Source organism: Sphaerodactylus townsendi, linkage group LG08 (assembly GCF_021028975.2).
Source record: "Sphaerodactylus townsendi isolate TG3544 linkage group LG08, MPM_Stown_v2.3, whole genome shotgun sequence".
Classification (NCBI taxonomy): Eukaryota; Metazoa; Chordata; class Lepidosauria; order Squamata; family Sphaerodactylidae; genus Sphaerodactylus; species Sphaerodactylus townsendi.
The window spans coordinates 15,309,127-15,335,030 of record NC_059432.1 but is presented as its reverse complement, the minus strand read 5'-3'; the positions used below and the strand labels follow the sequence as shown (position 1 = coordinate 15,335,030).

The following is a 25,904-nucleotide window of genomic DNA, read 5'->3' as shown; positions in this document are numbered from 1 at the left end:
TGTGCATATTGCAGCTTCTCTAATCATGTCACCATCGCTTCACAGACATCCCCCTCAAAACAAAACAAAAGACAAGTAAATGGGCAATGTTATTCATTTCCTTTTTACACAGAAGTAGCAAATAGATGAGGTGTAAGCAGAGGAAACCTCCATGGGGAATTCCCATAGAGAATCTGCTACAGCACACAAAATGGAGGGCGTGAGCAGCTAAAATGAAAATAAAAGATTTGGGCAGGAGAAATAAAACGTTGTCTGTTCACTCAGCAGGCAGGAAACGTCTTCAACCTGGCTTGTGGGGAAAAGATCACTAGTTTAGTGATTTTTGTAAAAACTGGGTTGAGAGAAATAAAACAAGCTGAAGACGTTTTGGGGGAAAGAGCTGTGCAAACTTCTTCCCCAAAGCGCTTTTAATAAAGTCCTCAGGACGTTATATTTATGCTGCGCAGAATCCACCATTCAGGTAGACCTTTGGTAAAAGCATATTAGTCTTAGTAGTCTATGGCAGAAGGAGAAGGATGGGCCCATCACACTCTCTCACTGATTTAAGGAGTCCTCACTCTGCTATGGTTTAAGGAGTCCTCACTCTGCTATGAGGATGATTGAGGGACTGGAGCACCTTCCTTATGAGGAGAGGCTGCAGCGTTTGGGACTCTTTAGTTTGGAGAGGAGACGGCTGAGGGGGGATATGATTGAAGTCTATAAAATGATGCATGGGATAGAAAATGTTGACAGAGAGAAATTTTTCTCTCTTTTTCACAATACTAGAACCAGGGGGCATCCATTGAAAATGCTGGGGGGAAGAATTAGGACTAATAAAAGGAAACACTTCTTCACGCAACGTGTGATTGGTGTTCGGAATATGCTGCCAAAGGAGGTGGTGGTGATGGCCACCAACCTGGATAGCTTTAAAAGGGGCTTGGACAGATTTATGGAGGAGAAGTCGATCTATGGCTACCAATCTTGATCCTCTTTGATCTGAGATTGCAAATGCCTTAACAGACCAGGTGCTCGGGAGCAACAGCCGCAGAAGGCCATTGCGTTCACATCCTGCATGTGAGCTCCCAAAGGCACCTGGTGGGGCCACTTTCGCGCAGTAGCATGAGAGCTGGACCCAGATGGACTCCTGGTCTCGATACCTACAGTCAACTGTGGCTTATTCTTATGTTCTTATGTTCTTATGGTGCAGTTCCAGGGCTTGAGATCCAGTTGGGAGGCCAAGGATTCAACACAGCTAACGTAGACACTAAGCCACCACATCATTAGGAACATCAGTGGAGAAGACATCTGACAGACCCTTCAAGAGTCTGCTCTAGTACAGTAGATCGTCTTCTCTCCCAGATTTCAATACAGGCAGAAACGCATTTATTTTGCAAGGAACAACCGGTCCTTCAGGTGCTCAAAACAAGGGCATGCCACCTCTTCACTAGCTCCTTTGGCTTGCTGATCATCTCGTTCCAGTGCTCCAGTTCCTTGCCCCGGGTGTACATGAAGGGCCCAACGACCACCCGGCCCAGCGAGCAGGTTTCTAAAGAGAAGTGAGAACACAGCGTGATACAGAAGCCGGTCCCCATATGGCTCGCGTAAATCTTGCAAACTGAACACTAGAAATCACATGATCTTTTTTTCTGGAAGGATAACCATTTAGCAAAAGAACTTCGAAATACCATTGACTACGGGTTGCACCTTACCGTTCCTCTCGCCATTCTGGATGACAGACAAACTCAGACTCGCCGTGTCCAGCTCCATCTGCTCAATCTTGAAGCTGAACGTCTCGTTGTACAAGGGGTTGGGGGATTCCAGGACAGCGGAAGTCCTCTTGCTTTTGATGAACTGATTATGGTTCATGAGTGACACTTTGACAAACACACCTGCAATGAAAAGGTGAGGCTGAGAATCAAAGGAACCGGAAGGATTCAGCAGAAGACAACGTTTTGTTTCCTGGCTTATGGCCTTTGCTACTGGCAGCAACACCATATCCAAGCTGGCTAGAAAAAATAACACTTAAACTTACACAGTGTGGCTTGGATCCTGTACAACTATTGGGACTGGATCATTGCAGAGCAACAGCCTTGGTCTATCAACGGCTCAATGACATTGAAATGCAAACAGATTTCCCCTTGTTACCGGTGTTATATAAACCATTAAAATCTTGGACAGGTATCTCGGCTGCCCCTTACCTGTCCAATATAACATCTACGAAATGCCACTGGGCCTTTTCAAGGGCCCGTTTTGATGCTTTTCCATCAGCCAATCTAATGGGCAGATTTCAAAAAATCCTATGACATAGGAGACTATGTGTTTGCAACTCAAGGGAAGTGGACTCTGTATTACACATTTCACTGCATTGTGACCTCCATAAAGGGTAAACGGAGGCTTTAATTCATCCATTGTTTTATCCAGTACCAGAAATTTAACTGAAGAGTTAATTTCGATTCAGTTCTTGTGAGATTTTTGCTGGAAGACCGAGTTTCTCTTATATCTCAGCAGGTAGCTAAATTTTGTATGCTGGCATATAGTAAGAAGAGTCATGTTTAGGGACCAAGAGCCGGACCACATGAAGGTGACCGTGGTAATGCTACAAGCTGATGATATTCTTTGTGTGGATTCTGTATCATGGATTTCTGTACAAATTCGATTTTTCTTTTGTTTATTGTTCTTCCTTTTTCTTGTTCTTCTCTATTCTTTTTTGCTGGCCTAATGGCCGTAATAAAACTGACTGACTGACAACGTTTTGTTTCCGTTTGTGTTTTTTTAAGTGCCTTCCAGAAGATGAATTGTGTTGCACAACTGTTATTATCGAGTGCACCCTCCATTATCTGAACTGCCAAACCAGAAGCCCAGACAAATGGCCGTGCTGTTTTCATGAAACCTGAGATTTATCTAGTTGTCAGAACTGAAATATAATGGCCCTTTCCGCACAACCAAAATAAAACATATTGAGGCAGGAAATTGGGCGTTTCCTTTGAAGAGTTCATCCTAGTTTTTTAGCCCAAAGTGCTTTATTTCCAACTTCAAAAAGATTTATTTGCATCCTGTTCCCTTGTGATTCTTTTTCTGAAAACATTTTGAAAACGTTTTCACTTCCTGTGCATAGGTCTTTAAGACATCTCCTACGCCTCCCACACGTTTTCATCGGCACCATTTTCTAAGCTTACACTGGCCATCTCGTACTATATTTTCATCAGTTTTTTTCGAGGGGGGAGGGGGTCGTGTCTTGATAGCTTTGAAGACATGACCCCTAGAGAATTGCGGCATGAGGCTTTGAAGCTTTGAACCATCAGATTTACAGACCTGTTAAAAACACAACAACGGAATGACCACAGAATGGCAGCCAGGAATTGTTTTGAGTGGGGCCCTTTCCCCACTCACCTTTGCCCGAGGGTTGCTGCGGGCAATTCCCGGTGCGCGCAATTCCTGGTGCGTGTCCTGGCTTCCCCATGACCCCGCGCTCTGTGTGGGGTCGTCAAAAGGCGCCATTTCAAAAGGCGCCAGGAATTACGCACGTCGAGGGGGCGCGAGAGAGGCAGCGTCGGGGCGGCTGTGTTCTCGCCGCCCCTGAAGTGGGGAAGGCAGCTGGACCCCGCGCTACTTGAGGAGAGTAGCGCGGGGCTTTAGTTAGGTGGGGAAAGGGCCCAAGTGAGTGCAAAAAAATGTGGGGAGATTGGAAAAGTTTTGCTGACGTTTTCAAAACATTTTCAACAACTTGTGCTGAAAGGGCCTCTAACAATTTTAGAGTGTGAGTGTGTGTGTGTGTGTGTGTGTGTGTGAGAGAGAGAGAGAGAGAGAGAGACAGAGATAGAGAGACAGAGACAGAGACAGAGACAGAGACAGAGAGAACTGAGTTGAACTGAAATGGATGATATGGGCAGCTTAATCCAAAGCCCCAGGTGTGCTGGAACAGCATCTTTTGACCCACTTAGGACCCTTAAAGGAAGCAAAAAATTAGGACAGAAAAACTTTTAAAAACTTTGCTCAAAAATATGCATGTTTAAGCTTTTCACAATACTTACTGGCAGCCTGTCTGTCATTCTGGAATCTCAAGCCTCTGGCCCTCAGCACTACCACTGTGAGACGGCCCAGGTAGTCATTATAGCTGAGAGAAAATTGAATATCCCCATGTTCCGAAGGAGGCTTTATGTAGAGAAGAATTCTGGTCAGTAGCTTCATAAAGACTTTATATAATCAAACACATCGTCCTTTTTAAGGCTAGGGTTGTCTACAGCAGAACCAACAAGTTTCAAAACAGGACAATAAATCTGTTCCCTTCTGTATCGGGAATAACAGTGTGCAAAAATACCCAAACCCTGAAACAATGAGGTGGTTCCTACACTTCCAGTGAACAAACAGGGAAGCGTTCCTCCAATAGAAGAGTCACTTCTGGGGGCTTTCCGCACTGACAGAGTTGTACTGGTTTCTACCTAGGTTCGCTTCAGTGAATCCGCACTGCAACTGAGCTCAACGTTGTTTTGTCTCAGTCCCCCCCCCCCTCAGAACTGCGACATCCATGTCATAGTTATGAACTGCACCTTTCTGCTGGAACAAGGTTGATACCGCTTCAAAGCTTCGAATTGCAGACGCATCGAAACGACACCTCATCCGTTCAACCAATCAGGAGCCGCTTTTGTGGCATGTGCAGAACGGGAGAGTCGTGGCGGGCAGAAAGCACATGTAACTGTAAACTGTAAACTGTAAAAACTGTTTAAAAAAAAGGACGCTCCCGTTTCCCGTGGTAACACAAGCTCCAATCACGATCGAGGAGCGAGACAGGCACCAAGATGATCCCGCCCACTTAGCTCGGTTCCAGGGGGCCAAGTAAGTTGCTGTGCGGACAGCCTGGAATCGCCCTCCACTGAAGGGAACCGAGTCGACCTTAGCTCCCTTCTGTAGTGTGGAAAGCCCCCAGGAGAAAGACATCACAGACTGGAGGAAGGTTCCAGCTTGACTCATTAGAGCAGTCGGAGAAGAGTGGGACCCACACCAGTGGTGAAGGTGAGCGTTCAAACATACACACCCAACCACACCCATGTAGAGTAAATGGAGTCCATGTAGGGTTGCCAACCTCCAGGTGGTGGCTGAAGATCTCCAGGGAATACAACTGATCTCCAGGCGACAGAGATCGGTCCACTAGAAGAACATGGCTGCTTTGGAAGGTGGATGTTTTGGTATTATACTCCATTGAAGTCCCCCCCCTCTCCAAACCCCTCCTTCCTCAGACTCCACCCCTAAAATCTCCAGGTTTTTCCCAACCTGGAGCTGGCAGCCCTAGGTCCACATAAGCTTTGGGTGGGCATCAGCAGATTGCCCCACACCAGGGGTCTGCAACCTGCAGCTCTCCAGATGTTCATGAACTACAATTCCCATCAGCCCCTGCCAGCATGGCCAATTGCTGGCAATGGCTGATGGGAATTGTAGTCCATGAACATTTGGAGAGCCGCAGGTTGCAGACCCCTGCCCCACACTGAAGTTTGCACAGGTGGGTCACAGTCCATCTACGGATTTTGTGAATCTTGCATTGAATGTACTTGACATTCAAAGGCCGATTACCCACTGGCCCTGGGGAGCATGGTGGGACTGGAAGCAAGGTGGGGCAAGACATCTTGACCCCATGCCCTTCCTCTTGCCCCACACGTGCTTCTTGCTTTCCCCAGGGAAAGCAAGAGCACTTCTGGCGTGACCTTTTGTGCCAGAGCAGGGCAAAGGTTGGGGAACAACCGCAATGGGTGACCAGCCAAACATAGCATTCCTTGACTGAAAACCAATTGCAAACCAATCACCAGATTTGTTGGGTCTGGCACCAAATTATTCAAATGTCTGCCAAACGAGTTTGCTTTTCCCCCCAAATTTGCACATATGTGAGAACACATGGCTGATGTAAACATTGTAAAACACTGAACAGTAGGATTTGGAAGAATGACACATCTTTATGATTGACGTGTACTATTTGTGGTTGATTTAACTGCCCAATTAAATTATTGCCTGCTGAGCAGCGGAGCAGGGAGGGAGAGCAGAAGTCAACTGACTGGGTTAGCACACGCAGAAGTGAAAAGCCACTTGTGCTGTACCACAGTGGTAGAAGCAAGGAGGGTAAAAGAAGCCACCAGACAACCACAGTGTTGGAATTTCCAGCCTTGCTTTGCATGCCGCAGCAGCAAGAGCAGCATGGAATTCTGGGAAGCTGCACGAACATTCTAAAGGTGCCAGTTAAAATCAGAGGTGGGATCCAGCAGGTTCTCACAGGTTCCCAAGAGTAGGTTACTAATTATTTGTGTGTGCCGAGAGGGGGTTACTAATGGGTGATTTTGCCACGTGATTTTTGCCTTAGTTATGCCCCTCCTCTCAGCAGTAGCGCACAGAACTTGAAGCAGTCTAGCAGGAGGTGCACCGGTGTGCGTGGCAGCCTGCGCCTGTGTGCATTCGCTTCTCTCACTTCAAGGACTCATGCATGCTGTAAGGCCCCTTTGCCAGCTTGTGCCCATTCAGGAATGCCCCACCCCCAGAATGCCCGGCCACACCCCCGTTGTGCCCCGCCCAGCCCCATTGGTGCTATGCCACAGTTTGAATCCCACCACCATGGGAACCTGTTACTAAAATGTTTGGATCCCACCACTGGTTAAAATCCATTGGTAGTGTTCTGTTCCCTCACACACACTCTCTGAGACTGCCTGCCTAACTAAAAGAAAGATGCTCTGTATACTGCTCTGTAAACCAAATAGGTCAACAAACAAACAGTCCAGCGTAAAACCACAAGCGGCAATAAGAGCATGAGCCAAACCAGCGGGCATTCGAGCATACCTAGATTCAAGCGTAAGAATCAGTGTGCATACCTAGATTCCTAGATCCTGCGTAAGAAACCGCCTTGGTGTGTGTGGTTTTTCTTGCCCTTCACCTGTCCACTGCATCTCAGCAGTCTTAAGGTGATGCCCCTCTGCACGGACAGAACTGTATTTGTCAGAGTAGAAGAAGGCAAATGACCCTTAGCTACTAGTCTCCAGTTTGTGAGGAGTCCTTCCCCTGTTACTGGTTTCACATGCACCTGCAACTCACCCTACCGGTCCAATTTGTTAAGTGGAAGGACTTTAAAACCGCATGTACCCATGACCAGACTGATTCTCTGGAAGCGAGACAGGAAGCAGCTCAGAAGGGAAGGGGAAATCTTCATCGGCAGATTCTGAGCTTGCTTAACTTTGTACTAGGTCATGTTATCCCTGTGCCAATCCACTCGTTGTCTGTATTTTGAACTGTGAGAGCCAGCATGGTGTGGTGGCTAAAGTGCCAAATTCGGACCTGGGAAGCCCCAGTTCAAATCCCTACTCTGCCAGGAAAACTGCTGGGTGACTTTGCGCTGGTCGCGTACTCTCACCCTTGACTCTGGCAAGTATTTGGATGGAGACCTCCCAGGAGAACCAAGGTCGCTACCCAGAGGCGGGCAATGGCAAATCGCATCTGAACATCTCTTGCCTTGAAAACCCTACAGCACAGGTGTTAAACTCGCAGCCCTCCAGATGTTATGGACTACAGTTCCCATCATCCCCTGCCAGCATGATGCTGGCAGGGGATGATGGGAACTGTAGTCCAAAACATCTGGAGGGCTGCGAGTTTGACACCTATGCCCTACCGGGTTGTGAAAAGTCAGTTGTTACTTGATGGCAAGAAAACTCTTTTTTAACCTATACCCTGTGCACACAGAATCAACACAATCACAAGGAACAGATTACTCCATGATATGACTAATTGTCCCAACTGCTCATTACAAATTTCTTCTACTTTTTGTGCATTACCACCATTTGGTGAATTGGCTTTCTTCTAGCCAAGGGGGTCCAACTCTGGTGCTTCAGATGTTCATGGACTACAATTCCCATCAGGGGTGTCCAACTCTGGTGCTTCAGATGTTCATGGACTACAATTCCCATCAGGGGTGTCCAATTCTGGTGCTTCAGGTGTTCATGGACTACAATTCCCACCAGGGGTGTCCAACTCTGGTGCTTCAGATGTTCACGGACTTCAATTCCCATCAGGGGTGTCCAACTCTGGCACTTCAGATGTTCATGGACTACAATTCCCATCAGGGGTGTCCAACTCTGGCACTTCAGATGTTCATGGACTACAATTCCCATCAGGGGTGTCCAACTCTGGTGCTTCAGATGGTCATGGACTACAATTCCCAATTGGCCATGCCAGCAGGGACTGATGGGAATTGTAGTCCGTGAACATCTGAAGCGCCAGAGTTGGACATCCCTGTTCTGGCCCATCTTATCTGATTGTACATTATATGTTGTATTCTCTAGAGTTCCACCACCCACTGACAAAGTGGGAGAGCACCAGATGGAAAACAAACCACTCTGACATTTCCCAAATGAACTTAACCTTTAATTAGGGGCCTACCTCCAGGTTCTCTGCTTCCAAGTCTCTCCAGATGACAACTTTGTTGTCCTCGCTTAAGGTTTCATTCTTTAGAGGGAACATGACTTGGCCTAAGAGAACGTGCTTCTTTTGTTTGTCCACATGATAGACACAAAACCTCAGCGTCCTCTGGTGCAAGGTGTTGCTGGAGACCTGAAGAGTAGCAAGCCGAACATGGCAAGTTAAAATCAAGGAATTTTCTAAACATAGCTTTTGGAGAAAGGTTGCCACACTTCAATTGCGTACCTCCAGAAGAGGATACACACTGCATCTCTGTAGGAGTCACTGCTCTGGGTGAGAATTCCTTCTGGTGAGGAGGCAAGTGCAGAGCAATAACTCATGCAGAAGCTTCATGGGTGGGCAATTTTGACTCTTCAGGCCTTTTAAAACGAAACCTTTGATATTAGTTGTCAAAAAGGTCTCAGGGTCAAAAAGAGGTTGCTGTAAATATGGAACTTGAGGAAGAACTGCTTAAAATGGGCTACTTGGAAGAGGGATATGGCAGGCAGGGAAAGGGTTAAAAGCCAACTTTTCCAATCACTTCTGTGCTGCCCATCACCCCGTTCCAAAGCAGATGCCAAATGGGTCACGAGGTTTCTACCGCGGTTTCCTGTAATGTTTCATTTGATTCTCCTCTATCAGATGCCCAGGAAATATCTATCGCAGGGGTCTGCAACCTGTGGCTCTCCAGATGTTTATGAACTACAAATCCCATCAGCCCCTGCCAGCATGGCCATGCTGGCAGGGACTGATGGGAATTGTAGTCCTTGAACATCTGGAGAGTCACAGGTTGCAGACCCCTGATCTATGCAAGAAACCATTACCTGGAAAACGAAATCCTCATCGAACTGCGGGTTGAGATTTTTACGCTTGATTTTGGACTGCAAATAGCGCCTCTCGTCCGGCAGCAGGTAGATTTTCACAAAGGGGCTGCAGGAATTGGAAGGCGGCTGCAGCTTCCGGGCTTTGATCAAGGAGATGAGGAGCTTCTCCGACTCTTGCTTGTATTCCAGGGAGAACCACAGCCGGCCAATGCAGCCCTCGGGGAAGTCTACCTCGCTTTTGTCCTCCGGGAATTTATACAGCTCTGGATTGATGGTTCCTACCAGGTATGCTCCAGCTTCACAAGAGAGAAGAAATGGACACCGTGACTGACTAAATGCACAAAACATACCAGAAAGTCAGTCAGTCAGACAGACAGATGGAAGTGCTTTGGGTGGTTTTGAACCCAGCACATTCTTGCAACCTAACCTACCTCACAAGGTTGTTGTTGATAGGACTAAAGAGAATGTGATAACCCCTTTGGATCCCCACTAAGGAGAGAAGTGCAAGATAAATAAAAACATGAAAATGTAGTGGTTAAAGTGTCGCACCATGATCTGGGAAATCCAAGTTGGAATCCCCACTCTGCTATGGATACTTGCTGGGTGACCTTGGGACAATCCCACGTAATCAGCCTTAACCCTGACAAGTATTTGGATGGGTGAGCTCCTAGTAGTAATTTTCCCTGGGAAAATATGGAGCTTTTTCTACTAGAAGCTTCTACTAGAAGGTCAGTTCCCGCACAATGTAAGGAACCAGTAAAGTCCAGGCCAAAAGTAACTTTTCAAGTTTTTTATTGAGCTGGCATTCTAAGTCGATCACAAGCAATGAAGGGAACTGACCTCCCAACGTTCGAACAGCCTCTTTTATGGGCATCCCACCAGTTCCCGCCAAAGTTAGATAAACACCTGTAGTTCCCATCCGAAAACCACATTGAAACAGTTTCACACAGACAGGCAAGAGAAACAGAAGATACAGATACTAGCAACTGCAGATACTGGAAACACTCCCCAATCTGGGCTTCCCGCCAACCTTGTCAGACAGAAACCTTCCAAGGTTAAGCAGCAACCTTACACTCACACTATTGTAAATACCACTGTGTAGCCTTCATAACGTTCCATGTTCCCCCAGATGACGGATCTGCAGTCCTAAAATCTACCCAAATAAAGAATTGAGGTATAGCCTAAACTGGAAAAACAAACATACAAACCAATCAAACCATATCCAGGTTACGTGAATAACTAATGTACTAAGTGCGATATCTCTTTAATAGAATCGTGCCTACAGTTTTGTTAGGTGCAAAAATGGCAATCTCACAAGGACGTTAGACTCGAGAATCTCCAGAAAGCACTACTGGCGTAATATACAATTTGTGCACGGAGTCCTCTAGTTGCAGGACACAACGTCCAACAGATCACAACACAAACAGTCCAGAATTCAGACAAGCTCCCAATTTATTTAGGTTTTTTGGCCCATTTTGTGGAGTAAATCAATTTCTTTAGCATGTATTTTCCATCTTGTCTGTGTTGTTCGGGAAACTTTTTCCTTATATATTCTTACGTTCGCGGTGAGTTCCATCTATGCTAAGAATACCATAATCAGGAGATTCTCGAGTCTGATGTCTTGGTGAGATTGTCGTTTTTGCACTGAGCAAAATACGGTAGTGAGCACGGTTGTAGTAAAGAGATATTGCACTTAGTACATTTGTTATTTATATAGCTTGAGTATAGTTTGGTTTGTTTGTATATTGATTTTTCCACCTGCAGTACTGGCAAACTGGGGACTATTGCAATGTGAAGACTTTGGGACAACAGGTGTTGTGAGAATTGAAAACCCTTCCTTCAGAACAATAATACCCTTACTATGCAGCAGTGGCGTAGTGGTTAAGAGCAGGTGCATTCTAATCTGGAGGAACCGGGTTTGATTCCCCACTCTGCCGCTTGAGCTGTGGAGGCTTATCTGGGGAATTCAGATTAGCCTGTGCACTCCCACACATGCCAGCTGGGTGACCTTGGGCTAGTCACAGCTTCTCGGAGCTCTCTCAGCCCCACTCATTTCACAGGGTGTTTGTTGTGAGGGGGGGAGGGAAAGGAGTTTGTAAGCCCCTTTGAATCTCCTACAGGAGAGAAAGGGGGGAATATAAATCCAAACTCTTCTTCTTCTATGCAGTCCTATGCAGAGTCACACAATTCTGAAAGCACTGATTTAAACAGGCTTAAACTAGAAAAATACAGTATAAGATTGCACTGTTGGGAGTTGCTACTCTCCATTTAATGCTTGGAAATCCAACGAGACCAAGAAAAGGAAGTAGCAGCCATCTTTTTTATCCATACGACACACAGATGACTCCTTAAAATAATACATATTGTCAATACAACACATACTCTGGTTCCTAAAAAGTTTTGCTCGTCCGATCCATGCCGACCTACCTAAGGAATGGAAAGATGACCGAGGCCCAGAGTCGGGGGTCACGTAAGCATCGCTCTCATCTTGAATGTGTTCTCCGCTTGTCATGTCGATCCAAGCTTGCTTATGAAATTTTGGTGGGACAATAAAAGGGACGCTTCTTGTTCTGCCAAAGACAACCGCGGTTTTCCGTTGGATTTGGAGCACAAAAAGGAATCAAGAAACTATTGCATTTCCTTGGGGAATAAGCAGAGGTGGGATCCAACCAGTTCTCACCGTTTCTCTAGAAGTGGTTACTAATTTTTTTCTGAGTGCCGAGAAGGGGTTACTGAAGCAACCTCCCTGCCCAATAGGGACTGGAGGTGCGTGTGCGCGGCGGCGCCACTGTTTGAATCCCACCACCATCGGCACCTGTTATTAAAATTTTTGGATCCCACCAGTGGGAATAAGTAAGGTAAAATGGGACACTTTGAAGCTCTGGTTCCTCAGCAGAGATTTCTAGTCCAATGGCACTGCTCTGTGAAATATCTTATCCAGGGGTGACAAACTTGTTGTACGGCGGGGCCAGATTTAGCCCACTGAGAGTGCTTACCAGGTCGCGAGCAAGCTGTTTCGCTGTTGCTCCCGATCTGGCCTGGTGAGTCTGCTGGGTTTGGTAGGCTCACAGGAGGGGGGTGGCGTTGCCTCGACTGGCTTGTGGACCTGATAAGCCCCCATAAGGAAGCCACACCACCCTGCTGTAGGCTCACAGGTCCACCAGCTGAGGCACCCTCTCCCCGAGCCCGGCCCAACCAAGTCCACTTATGTCATATCTGGCCCTTGTGACAAAGAGTTCAACACCCCAATATCAAATTTTTTATCCTATCATCCACAATACAGCGTGCTAGCCATTCCTTATAGAAACAATGAAAGGGTTGCTTAAATTAGGCTGACCAGACGTCCCGCTTTTGGCGGGACAGTCCCGCCTTGAAACAACTTGTCCCGCGTCCCGCGGGTTTTTTCAAATGTCCCAGGTTTTGGAAGGCTGCTGCACTGCCTTCTGGGGCGCAAGGCAGTGCGGCAGCCTCCTGCACAGCCGCAGGAGCGCACAGCCTTCTGGGAAAAACAGGAGCGCCCCAGAAGGCAGTGTGCTCCTGCGGCTGCGCGCGCATGTGTGCATGCGTGCTGCGTGCGGTCACCTGCCTGCCCGTCCCGGATCTCGAAGGTGACCATCTGGTCACCTTAGCTTAAATGTATCATTCATGTACAGTTGAGAAGTACAATGATACAATACATGGAAGATCTGTATGCTTGAAAGTTTTATAGCCCTATTAATAATCATAACATAATTATTGTTATCATGTGATGCGTGAGCCTGAAATGCCCTCTGAGGTCCCACCCTTTTCCAAACCCTGCCTTCCCCAAGCTCTGCCCTTAGATCTCTAGAAATGTCACAAACCAAGCTGGAAACTTGGCTTCAAGGGCAACCCAGCGTGGAGCTCTGATGTTTGGATCTCCATGACCCATTCCATCCCACAACGTGTACCCCAATTCACCTTAAATTTTGAGACTGAACTGAAGATGGTGGTTGGGCAACAGCCGGTTCCCACAGACCTGCTGGCTTCTCAGTAGGGGAGGAAGGGCTGGTGAGTTCTTCGTAGGAAGCCCACAGGTACACCTTCTTCCACAAGAGGTATGCTGCGATCCCAATAAGGACCAATAAAAGAATTCCACCGACCACACCTCCAGCCACGGCAGCTGCCTGTTCTGAGTACACAAAAGCACATAGGCCAATGAGAGAACATCTCAGCGTGAAGGAAAAGTGACATTTAGTTGGCTACTCAACATCCTTGGGATCATCATGCAACACAAAGCAAAAGTGGATCAATATTTTATTGACTGCATATTCTCAATGGCATAACGCCCACGGGGCGGGGGGCGCGATGCCCCGGGTGTGGTGGAGGTGTGGCCAGGCTATGGAGGGGGCGTTCCGGGGGTGCTCCACGGTGGGGCGGGGACTGGAGGCGGGACAGCAGGGGCACGGCACATGCATGCGCCCCAGACGCAGTTTCCCCTCACTTTGCCTCTGCATGCTCCATACGATTGATTTCTGCAACATTTATTCTTATTGTTTTTGTTTGCTGATCTTAGGACGATTCCGCACAGCAAATGCACAACTTGTTGCATGATAAAGGAACCTGTTTTCCTGTTTTCTCATTTTCCTGTTCACATGCGTTCTGTGCAGGCAGCGATTGGGGGCCAGGGAAATAATCCGGAGCGCTATCACACCTTCGCATGGAGACACTTCTCTCTTTTAAAAAATTACTTCCCACACATGCGTAGCTACGCAAGCATGCACAAATGAACCCCCCACACACAGCCATACCGATGTTCCACAATATGACCAGCTGCACCTGCATAGCTACACAGATGCCACCTGCAAAAGAAAAAAAAGAAAAGAAAAGAGGTTTCCCTGCAACGGCAGGGCAGTAGCGGGCAGCTTCCAACTGACCATGGAGGAGGATGGGATGGATGGGATGAAAGGGAGGGGAGGGGAAAAAAGCATCTCCTGTCTGGCCGTTCCTTCAGGAGCAACTCCAACCTGGGATTTTTCAAAAGGATCCCATCAATTTTATTATGACCTCAGGTTGATTCCACATGAGGCAAATATAATGGGGGCAGGATGCTATATAACGCATTTTTTGGGGGGGGACTTCACACAGGTCCCGCCCCCAAAATGAGTCTGCCCCGTTTTATTTCCCCCAACCCAGGTTTTTCAAAAATTGCTAAACTAGGCCCTTTCCGCACATGCAGAATAACGCACTTTCAATCCACTTTCACAATTGCTTGCAAGTGGATTTTGCTGTTATCCACAGTAAAATCCAGCTGCAACGTGCATTGAAAGTGGATTGAAAGTGCATTATTCTGCAAGTGCGGAAAGGGCCTAGTTTAGCAATTTTTGAAAAACCTGGGTTGGGGGAAATAAAACGAGGCAGACTCATTTTGGGGGCGGAACCTGTGTGAAGTCCCCCCCCCCCCAATGCATTATATAGCATCCTGCACCCATTATATTTGCCTCATGTGGAATCAACCTGAGGTCATAATAAAATTGATTTGATTTGAGTGAATATTAGAAGAAAGCTGATGGGGTTAGTCTAAGAGCTGTTGTTTCTTTCCCCCTTTCTCTTTGTCCCACTAGCCACTTTTGCCAGTGACTGACAGAACATGTAAATGTCCCGCCTTTTCCGTTAAATATACTTTAATATATGCCAATTTAAAATAATGAAAGCTGATAATAACTTGGTGCATGGCTTTAAAGTTTTTGACTACGAAAAACGGAACAGGAGTGAAAAAGGGCACCCCGCTCGTCTGCACCTGTGTATGTGGGTGTTTCTTTCCCCAGTCATCCCACACAGCTTTGGTTAGCACTTTGAAAATGTTGCAAAGATCTTATCACACACATACATCTCAAATATTTTTTGCAGTCACTACAAATTGTGCCTGTTCCGGTCTGCACACTCTCATCCTGGCTCTGTTTCCTTCTTATACTAGAGACAGAATGTTGGAAGAGAGATCGAACGCTGAAAATATGCTGCATGTAATGTGTGTGATGTGAAAGTTAGATTATAAAGAAAGCTGACAGGAAGGAAGTAGGTGTTGACATGTGGCATTGGAGGAGAGTCAGAGGTGGGATCCAACCAGTTCTCACCACTTCTCTAGAAGTGGTTACTAATTTTTTCTGAGTGCCGAGAAGGGGTTACTAAAGCAACCTCCCTGTCCAACAGGGACTGGAGGTGCGTGCGTGCGGCGACGCCACTGTTTGAATCCCACCACCATCGGCACCTGTTATTAAAATTTTTGGATTCCGCCACTGAGGAGAGTGTTACGAATACTGCAGACCACCCAAACTACAAATCAATGGGTTCTAGATCAAATTAAGCCTGAACTGTCCCTAGAAGCTAAAAGGACTGAACTGAGGCTGTTGTACTTAGTTCGCATAATGATCAGACAAAAAGTCATCGGAAAAGACAATAATGCTAAGAAAGGTTGAAGGCACCAGGAAAAGAGGAAGGCCCAGCATGGATTGACTCTGTAAAGGAAGAAGCGGCCCTCAACTTGCAAGACCTGAGCAAAACTGTTAAAGATTAAATGTTTTGGAGGACATTGATTCATAGGGTCCCGATGAGTTGGAAGCTATTTGACAGCACTTAACAACACACACACACACATTGATCCAGCGCAAAATTCCCAGTTTTATCAAGTAGCAATGCACAAAAAAGGACCACAGTAGCCACTTTTGTTAAGCTGAACTTATTGCACGTCCAGCTACATTTTCTGTGATGTTAAGAGCTTGCGTGGCCTTTTTCTTAGAATTATAATGCATAGAGAGAAAAGTGCCGGTCATTCCACAAGAGGAGCAGCAGTAAATCTGTTTCTGTTTGCGCAATGCTGGATCCCGGCCATTGAGTAGTGCCTGATACTCATGTGAATTTAGCAGCGGTTTTCCTTTTATTTGGCATCAAAGCCTTTAAAGGTTTTCAGAAAAGGGGAGGATTCCAGTGGTGGGATCCAAAAATTTTAGTAACAGGTTCCCATGGTGGTGGGATTCAAACAGTGGCGTAGCGCCAATGGGGCTGGGTGGGGCACAATGGGGGCGTGGCATTAATAATTTCTCTGTTACTGTAAAAAACTCACTGTAAAAAAAAGTTCCTAATTTCCAGCTGGTATCTTTCTGTCCATAATTTAAACTCATTATAGCAAGTCCTATCGTCTACTGCCAACAGAAACAACTACTTCTCCTCTAATTGACTGCCTGTCAAATACTTAATACTTTCAAATACTTAATTTTGTTTCTAGAAATCAAAAGAAGGATACTTTCCTTAAACAAGGAACTTTACCCTATTTCCAAAACATGTTTTTAAAACAGCCCAACAGGGAGAGATGGTCCCGTTCTGTAGTACGCTAACCAATGCGTAGGAAGCAACAGGACTTTATGATTTTTTGGGCCCTAGTGAAATTTCCTATGAAAAGCGGTTATAATTATTAACCCCCTTGCTAGAAGCCACACAAATAATTAGTAACCCACTCTCGGGAACTGGTGAGAACCTGCTGGATCCCACCTCTGGAGGATTCCCAGGGCAGATGATACTGAGCAGCAAGCTTAGCAATACCCCTGAATCAAGCAAGCTCAGCAATACCCCTGAATCATTTCTTTTCGTCCCCTGTAGGAGACGAGGAGCCGAAATGGGAAACACACAGAGACACTCAAAGGCAAAGTGGTAGATTACAGTCAGAATTAATGGACATGTGTGCTTTCTGGTCTTGAAAGATCCACACGCATTCAATCATGATATAAACGTTCCCATGATGGAAAGTACCTATGAAGAAGAAGAAGAAGAGGAGGAGGAGGAGGAGGAGGAGGAGGAGGAGAAGGAGAAGTTTGGATTTATATCCTGTCTTTCCCCCCTGTAAGAAGACTCAAGGTGGCTTACCAACTCCTTCCCTTCCTCTCCCCACAACAAGATACCTTGTGAGGTAGTTATGGCTGAGAGAGTTCTGAGAGAACTGTGACTAGCCCAAGGTCACCCAGTAGGTTTCATATGTAGAAGTGGGGAAACAAATCATATCCCCTAGCTAAGAATCCACTGCTCAGGTGGAGTAGTGGGGAAGTAAACCCAGTTTTCCAGGTTAGAGTCCACCACTCTTCACCACTATATCAGGGGTCTGCAACCTGCGGCTCTCCAGATGTTCATGGATTACAATTCCCATCAGCCCCGGCCAACATGGCCAATTGGGAATTGTAGCCCATGAACATCTGGAGAGCCGCAAGTTGCAGACTCCTGTACTATATCATGCTGGCTCTCAATACCGCCCAGAGCCCCTTGGGGATTGGGCGGTTTATAAATTTAAAAAATAAATAAAATAAAATAAATAAATCCTCTGTTAAATTACACAGGGTCACCTGCCTGAATTTGAACCTGAGTGTAACAGTAGCCATTGGAATGACTGCACTTGCCCCACTGAGCAAATAATATGGTAGGGGGAGAGTACCGTGTTTCCCCGAATATAAGACAGTGTCTTATATTAATTTTTAGAATAGAATAGAATAGAATAGAATCTTTATTGGCCAAGTGTGATTGGACACACAAGGAATTTGTCTCCGGTGCATATGCTCTCAGTGTACATAAAAGAAAATACATTTGTCAAGAATCATAAGGTACAGCACTTAATGATTGTCATATAGGTCTAGTAAGCAATCAGGAAACAATCAATAGTAATAAAAACATAAAATGTAAAATCATAAAATAAAATGAAATGTCAGCACAGGCTATAGTCATACAGTCATAATTGGGAGGAGATGGAGTGTAGGAATACAGTGAAAAATAGGTACGTGGTAAATTATATAATAAATATATAATAAATGGTTGACATTATGAGAATTATTTGTTTAACAAATTGATGGCATTGAGGGAAAAAGCTGTTCATTATGTCTAGTTGTCTTGGTGTGCAGTGCTCTGTAGCGGCGTTTAGAGGAGTAAGAGTTGGAAATGGTTTATGTCCAGGATCGTCTGAGGGGTCAGTAAATATTTTCACAGCCCTTTTTTTGACCCGATGCAGTATACAAGGTCCTCAATGGAAGGCAAGGTTAGCAGCAATTGTTTTTTGCACGGTTGGACTAATCTCTCTGAGAGTACATCAATACGAGTCTTGTTGGAGTTTTAGAACCAAACCACACAGTTATAGAGATTACAGATGACAGACTCAATAGTTCCTCTGTAGAACTTCTTGTCAGCTCCTTGGGCAGTTTGAACTTCCTGAGTTGAAGCCGAAAAGAACATTCTTTGTGCTTTTTTTGATGGCTTATTTTGATGATAGGTGACCATTTTTAGGTCATGAGATATGATATGACCCTAGAAATTTAAAGGTCTCTACTGTTGATACTGTGTCTAGTCTGGCTGTGAGAGGAGGTAGGATGGGAGGTTTCTCCTGCTGAAATCTACCACCATTTCCCAGAGTTTTAAGTGTGTGTTCAGTTCTAGGTTGTTCCAGAGTGGCACCCAGAGGCTGAGTTGATTTCAACCTCCCGTCATGTATGCGGTTTCATACGTTGTCTCGAATGAGACCAATCACTCTTAATATCATCTGCAAATTTCAGTATTTTAACAGGATGGATCATTTGAGGAATCACAGTCATTGGTATACAGAGAGAGAGAAGTAGTGAAAAGTACACAGCCTTGGGGGGGCCTATTAGCTCATTTGGAGGTGTCTGATGTAATTTTTCCTAGCTTCACCTGCTGTTTCCTATCTGTTAGGAAGCTTGTGATCCACTTACAAATATGCTCCAGGTACTGCTAGCTGATTTAGTTTGGTTAAGAAGAATGTCCGGTCTGATGACACTGAATGCCCTGACTTCACGGTCTGACAAGAAGGACCCTTGCATAGGTCTTTGGCGTTCAAGTTTTAATAGGATATAGTGCAAAGAAACCATATTAATAGCATCATCTGTTCGATCTGTTTAGCTTTCGATTATGCAAATTGCAAAGGGGTCCAACAGTTGGATCGTGATGGTTTTCAAATGGTACATCACTAACTATTTCAAAGTTTTCATAACTACAGATGTTAGAGTAACTGGTCTGTAATTAGTTCAGTTCATGATGGAAGGCTTCTTCGGCCACTGGGACGATAGTGGAAGCGTTTGAAGCTTAAGGAAGGAACATAGCACATCTCTAGTGATTTGTTAAAGATTTGGGATGAAGATAGGGGCCAATTGGACAGCACAGACTTTTTTTTAGGCAAGAAGGTGTTATCTTGTCTGGGCCTGGTGAAACTTTTCCAGGCTTCTGTGTCTGTGAAATAGATCTTGCGCCAGCACCTGAGATCACCGGGGTTTGCCAACCCAATGAAATGGGATTCAGTTGTAGGAAGTTTGGCTGTTGTTGGATTGCATCTGAGATAGAAGAGGTTGTGGAAAGGTGACTGTAGATTGTTTTCAAACCTACACAGTAGAACTGCGTTCAGATTAGATCTGCCAATTGCTGGTTTCCTTCTCAGCTTGGGAAGGTGGTTTACTGGCTTACCGGTGATATTTTTGAGAGTTTGCCACATGTTTGCTGTTTTAGTTTTAGGTGAAAATTGATTTTTTAGCTTTTCAGAGTAGTTTCTTTTTGCTGCTCTGATCTCCTTTGATAATACATTTCTGGCCTGATTTGTGCAGCATTCCTATCTTACTCTTTTCTGTAGGCCTCTTCTTGGAGCGGCGTAACTGTGAGTTTAGCTGTAGAACCAAGGTTTGTTTGTTACTATATATCACTTAAGTTCCTGGTTGAGGTATACAAAGATCTTCACAGAAACTGACATATGATGTTAACACAGTATCTGTGAGTTCATCCAAATCTGCAGAGGGTCATCTTTAAAAATATCCCGAGTCTTTTAGTCAAAGACAAACCTGCAGCTTTAACTGCCTCTTTCAGGTCCAAGTTCTCACTGATTTTAGTTATTGGTTTTGTGGCTTTAAAATCTTTGTTTTGTAAGCAGGTACAAAAGGTGAATGCATGCAATGAGAATCAGAATGGCCTACAACAACTCATTAGTAGGAGCAAATAAAAGCATATTTCAGTGTTGTATAGCGGTAGTCTAAGATATTCTTGCCTCTGGTGGGACGAAGTTGACATGCCCTGAAAGAAGTATTTTGAGTAGAGTCTTCCCTTAAGTTTGCTTTGTTTAAATCTCCCAAAATATACTTAACCAGCCGATCAAAGTATTTGGCTTCAGCCTCCATAATCCTGATCAGTTAGAGTTCTTGTGCCTTTTACAGGTAGCTTGTGGATGAATACTCATAAACCTAAAAAAACAGAACTGAATTTATCTCTCGAGGGAATAAAAGGGTTTGCAATTAATAGAAGTAAGGACTCCAGAATTTTCTGTCACCAGAATTTTTTGAATTATTGTTATGTCTTGACATACCAACTTTTGTTGATGTATATACATAATCCTCCCTCCACTTTTTCTTCTAAATAAAATTCTGCAATCCTGTCTGAAGCGAAATATCACAGAGAAACCCGGTATGCACATGCTATTATCATCAATGCTCTCATTTAGCCAGGTTTCAGTAAAGCATAGGGCAGATGCGTTGTAAAAATCAGAATTGCATCTGGTTAAAAGAAGTATTTCATCTATCTTGTTGGCAGGTAGGCATAGAATTGGTAGAAAAGATTGAAGGGGCTGAGTTTTTTAATTCCCTTATTCCTTAGTCTATTATTTAAAATTCCGCCCTTTTACCTCTTAGATCTCTGCGCCTGTACTTGTTTTTGCTGATCTGTTGTTGCGGGAAATGAAAGCTTATCCTGTGCTTTGAAATTTCCTCCATGGTTGTATAGATCTTATTGTTGCTGGAATGTAAACATCCTGTGCTGAAATTTCCTCCGTGGTTCATAAAGACAGATAGAGAATTAGGATTGCAGAGAGCCCTCCTTAAGGAAACGTTCCCTAATTCTTAGCAGATGGTCTCTGGAGTATGAAATTCGTTGTAAATTGCAGGAAATAGTAGAAAATGTAGAAGCCATTTGAGAGCATTCCACCGAGGCAGGCTGACCCTCAAAATTCGAAATGCCATCTATTTTTTTTTGCTCCCAAAGATGTGCTATGTCTTATTTTCAGGGGATGTCTTATTTTTCCTGTGTTCTGTTCGTCGGGCATGCTTCCAAACAAAAACTTTGCTATGTCTTACTTTCGGGGGATGCCTTATATTTCGCACTTCAGCAAAACCTCTACTATGTCTTATTTTTCGGGGATGTCTTATATTAGGGGAAACAGGGTATGCATCAGGGGAGGAGCCAACCATAACCCATGACACTATATCCTATGCAGGCCAACCAAGAGTGGGTCACATTACCCTGGCAACTGGCCCTGATTAGCAGCCTTGCCACCAAATTCTGCCCTAGTTGCAGGCTCTGAACACACTCCAAGGGCAGCCCCAAGTAGAGTACAATTCGAAATGGACCCGGGATTTTATTTATTGGAACTGTATGATAATAAAGAATTGTTACCGCATAAAAAATTAATAACCTATCTTATTGCAGCAGCGAGAATGATTATAGCAAAAAAAAATGGAAATCCACTGAAATACCAAACTTGGAAGACTGGTTAGAGAAAATTTACATATTTATGGACATGGACTATATTTCATTATCATTATAGGCAGAGGATACAGAGAAGAGGGAAGAAGAGTGGAAACCATTGAAAAATCATTTTAACTTGAAATACAATGTATTAAAATGAGACTAATGAACTACCCATACGTTATTACTTTCCACTAAAAATTGTAAAACGACAACATATTAATTTTGGAAAGAGAAGTTTTCTGAATATCAAAGAATGGATATCAAACTTCCGAATGGGGAAGTAAGATTTTTAAATTATGTTATAGATAATGTCATTGTATAGTGTTAGGTGATTGTTTCGTTTTTTCCCCTTTGTTATTGATGTTTTGTACGACGGAGTATGTAAGTAGATGGACATACTGTTGATGAAGTGACATTTATATGTATATAATTATTAATTCTAATAAACTTTATTATTTTTTAAAAAGGCAGCCCCAAGTAGAGGGTATTGTAGTAGTCCATTCTAGATGTATCTAAGGCATGGATCCCAGTGGTTAGATCAGCCTGAGCCAGAATTAGATGTTCACGGTACACCAGCCAAAGCTGAGTGAAAACACTCCACACTGCAGCAGCAACTTGATTTCCAAGAGCAAACCCAGGCTGTGAACCTGACTTTTCAAGGGGAGTATAACTCCATCCAAGTCAGGGGGAATCGCAAGCCCCTAGGGTTGCCAATCTTTATGCAGCACCTGGCGATCTCCGACTATTATGACTGATCACCAGACGAGTAGGATCAGTTCCCCTTGAGAAAATGGCTACTTTGGAGGGTATAACTCTATGGTGTTATACCCTGCTGTGTTCCCTTGCCAGACTTCACCTTCCCAGCCTCCACGCCCCAAATCTCCAAGGATTTCCCAATGCAACAGATGCCAACTCTACAAGTCCCCGCTCTGCCTTGCTACTAACCCAGAGAACCTCTGTCTTGCCAGAATTAAGTTTCGGCTTGTTCACCCTTACCCACTCCGTTACAGACCCCAAGCACTGGTTCAGAGCATGAATGGCTGTCCCAGATTGGGTGGAAACGAAAGGCTGAATTGGATGTCATCTGATTATGGGTGACACCACCAGAAGCCCTGACAAGAAGAAGAAGAAGAAGAAGAAGAAGAAGAAGAAGAAGAAGAAGAAGAAGAAGAAGAAGAAGAAGAAGAAGAAGAAGAAGAAGAAGAAGAAGAAGAAGAAGAAGAAGAGGAGGAGGAGGAGTTTGGATTTATACCCCCCCCTTTCTCTCCTGCAGGAGACTCAAAGGGCTTACAATCTCCTTGCCCTTCCCCCCTCACAACAAACACCCTGTGAGGTAGGTGGGGCTGAGAGAGCTCCGAGAAGCTGTGACTAGCCCAAGGTCACCCAGCTGGCGTGTGTAGGAGTGTACAGGCTAATCTGAATTCCCCAGATAAGCCTCCACAGCTCAGGCAGCAGGGCTGGGAATCAAACCCGGTTCCTCCAGATTAGATACACGAGCTCTTAACCTCTTAAGCCACTGCTGCTCCTCACCTGCATGTCACCTGCCGTCACCTGCATGAGTACGCGTTCTTCCTCTCGAACGGAAAAGGTGTTTTTATATACCACCGTTTGTGCTAAGTGCTGCTCACGCACCGCCCAAGCGGATCAAGAGCTGACATTTACACAACTGCGACGTGAGGAATGCGCCGCCGACAGCTGACAGTTTGATCACGTCCTTAAACTCTTTTGACCCGCCCAGTCAGCACGTGGCCAAACTGCCCTTTCGTTTCAGCTGCTGGAATTCCCATCCTTTTATGCTGAGCTAAAATAGAACAGGTGAGGATTTACAACTGCGGGAATGAAAGCCACATTTTCAGTTGACTGGGTTTGAAAGGCATGTTTTGTAGTACCTGGTCTAAGCACAGATGCTGGATGGGATAGCCACTCAGTGTTTGGGAAACTTTGTTCAGGAAACCAAAAACATGTGCCGTGCCAAAGTCCCACAGCCCCATCATTCTACCCTAGGGCATGGGGAATGTATTCCTCTTGCCCTAGTCCCAAAAGACTAGACCCGAATGAGTTCTCTCATCCAGTTTTATTCCACCCTTCCCTACAAAGGTCATTTCCCCACTTACCCGCTGCTGCGCGCTACTCTCCCCAAGTAGTGCGGGGTCCCCCGGCACTCCCCGGCACTCCCCCGGCACTCCCCCGACAACGCAGCCGCCCCGACGCTGTCGCTGTCGCGCCCCCTCAGCGCACGTCATTCCTGGCGCTCCTCAAAACAGCGTCTTTTGATCTGCGCAGGGGTCGTGGGGAAGCCCAGGAGCACGCCAGAAATGACACGCGCTGGGAGTAGCGCGCAGCAAAGGGTGGTCGAGGTAAGTGGGGAAACGAGCAAAGGCGTAGGAGGAACTGTCACCAGAGGCAAGACCTACTCTGGCTGCCCCACCACCACGCCCCCATGCCCCCCCCCACTTACTTTAGCTTGGCTAGGCCGCCGCTGTGCACCTCTTGACCCTGCCTCATCAGGCTGCTCCTTCGGCCGGTGGAGGCTCCACCGGTTGAAGGAGCAGCCTGGCAGGGCAGGGACGAGAGGCCAGTTGGGGGGGGGGGCAATTCTCCCCCCCTTACGTGACCAGCTGGCATGCACTCGGGGACATGTGAGCGTTCCCCTCTGCTCACAACACATACAGAATCCCTTTTCATGGCAACCAGCAGGCAAACAATTAAATTTTGAAATAAACACGAACCAAACTAAACAGAGTTGCCCACAGACTTGCACGTTTTGCAATTGCTATCCAGCCATTCAAAGACAACAGAATGGACAACTGTATCTTGACTTACATCCAGAGGTGGGATCCAGCAGGTTCTCACGGGTTCCCGAGAGTAGGTTACTAATTATGTGTGTGTGCCGAGAGGGGGTTACTAATTGGTGATTTTGCCACGTGATTTTTGCCTTAGTTACGCCCCTCCTCTCAGTAGTAGCGCGCAGAACTTGAAGCAGTCTAGCAGGAGGTGCACTGGTGTGCGTGGCAGCCTGCGCCTGCGTGCATTTGTTTCCCGCCCAAGGACTGGCGCAGCGGCTGCGTCCTTGCCACAGCCCCGCTCCCGGAATGCCCGGCCACACCCCCGTCGTGCCCCGCCCAGCCCCATTGGCATTACACCACAGTTTGAATCCCACCACCATGGGAACCTTTTACTAAAATGTTTGGATCCCACCACTGCTTACATCTCCAGACCGGCACAGTTGTTTGAGATGGAGTTGACTGGTGATGCTCGCCTCTTGTTTCAAGCCTGGAAGTGATGTTGCAGCGTGGTTGACGTTCGAGGGATTGCCCGAATCTTTATGGTTTTTACCATAGAGTTTTGGAAATGTTTAGAGCGTTGTGTGACACTGTGACACCACTTCCACGGAATGGCAGTGGAAACACAGACCTTGAGGGCAGAAGGTTGCCTGCTACAGTGGGCAACATAACAGCCCTAAACCAGGTTCGAATCCCCATGCCATCGTGGAAACTTGCTGGGGTGACCTTGGGCCGTTCACTCTGCCTTTATCTAATCTACCTCCAGGGTTGTTGTGGTGAAGGTAATACGGAAGAGGGGAGAACGATGCAAACTACTTTGGGTCCCCTGTTGGAGAGAATAGCATGATATAAATATAAACATAAATATAAATAGCATGATATATGATATAAATATCTAAACAAACAGAAAAGCATGACGTATCCTTAACCCTACCCCTTCAAAGGTCAGGAAGAAACCAGAACGTTTGTAACTCTCTGCAGTCCTTCTACAGGCAAACATTAGCACTCAAAAGATATACATCTTGTATTCGACAGGCAATCCAAATCAAATAACACTGGTTACACACAACCAAGAGCCGCCTCCTCTAATAAGATAAGCAATCAAAAGGAGAGACTGTTGACTCTTTCTTAGCAACTATAGAAAGGTTGCCTACGTTTTCCTTTTATGGGGGTGCTGGAGCTCGGATTGCCCCCAACTGAAGAAGCACCTGTTCAGCTGTGGTGGGTTTTCTGGGCGGTGTGGCTGAGATCCGGTAGATTCTGCTCCTAACATTAAGCCCACATCTATGGCCTACAGCCACACAGTCCGGAAACCCTACAACAGTCAGCTGATTCTGGCCTTGAAAGTGTTTGACAATGACCTGACCCTTTAATTGCACCGGTGTCAAACTCG

At 45.7% G+C, this 25,904-nt stretch overlaps 1 protein-coding gene across 1 annotated transcript in view; it reads right to left on the bottom strand.

Moving 5' to 3' along the window:
* Positions 1-1,201: 1,201 nt before the first annotated feature.
* Positions 1,202-25,904, bottom strand: part of SYT15 (synaptotagmin 15) — a 30,652-nt gene continuing 5,949 nt past the window's right edge. The window contains exons 2-8 of the mRNA XM_048506278.1: positions 13,164-13,374; positions 11,652-11,794; positions 9,225-9,520; positions 8,383-8,553; positions 4,011-4,131; positions 1,689-1,868; positions 1,202-1,525 (exon numbers count right to left, since the gene is read on the bottom strand). Of these exons, the coding sequence (XP_048362235.1) occupies positions 1,389-1,525; positions 1,689-1,868; positions 4,011-4,131; positions 8,383-8,553; positions 9,225-9,520; positions 11,652-11,794; positions 13,164-13,374 (1,259 nt within the window). The 3' untranslated portion in view covers positions 1,202-1,388. The remainder of the gene's footprint in view (positions 1,526-1,688; positions 1,869-4,010; positions 4,132-8,382; positions 8,554-9,224; positions 9,521-11,651; positions 11,795-13,163; positions 13,375-25,904) is intronic.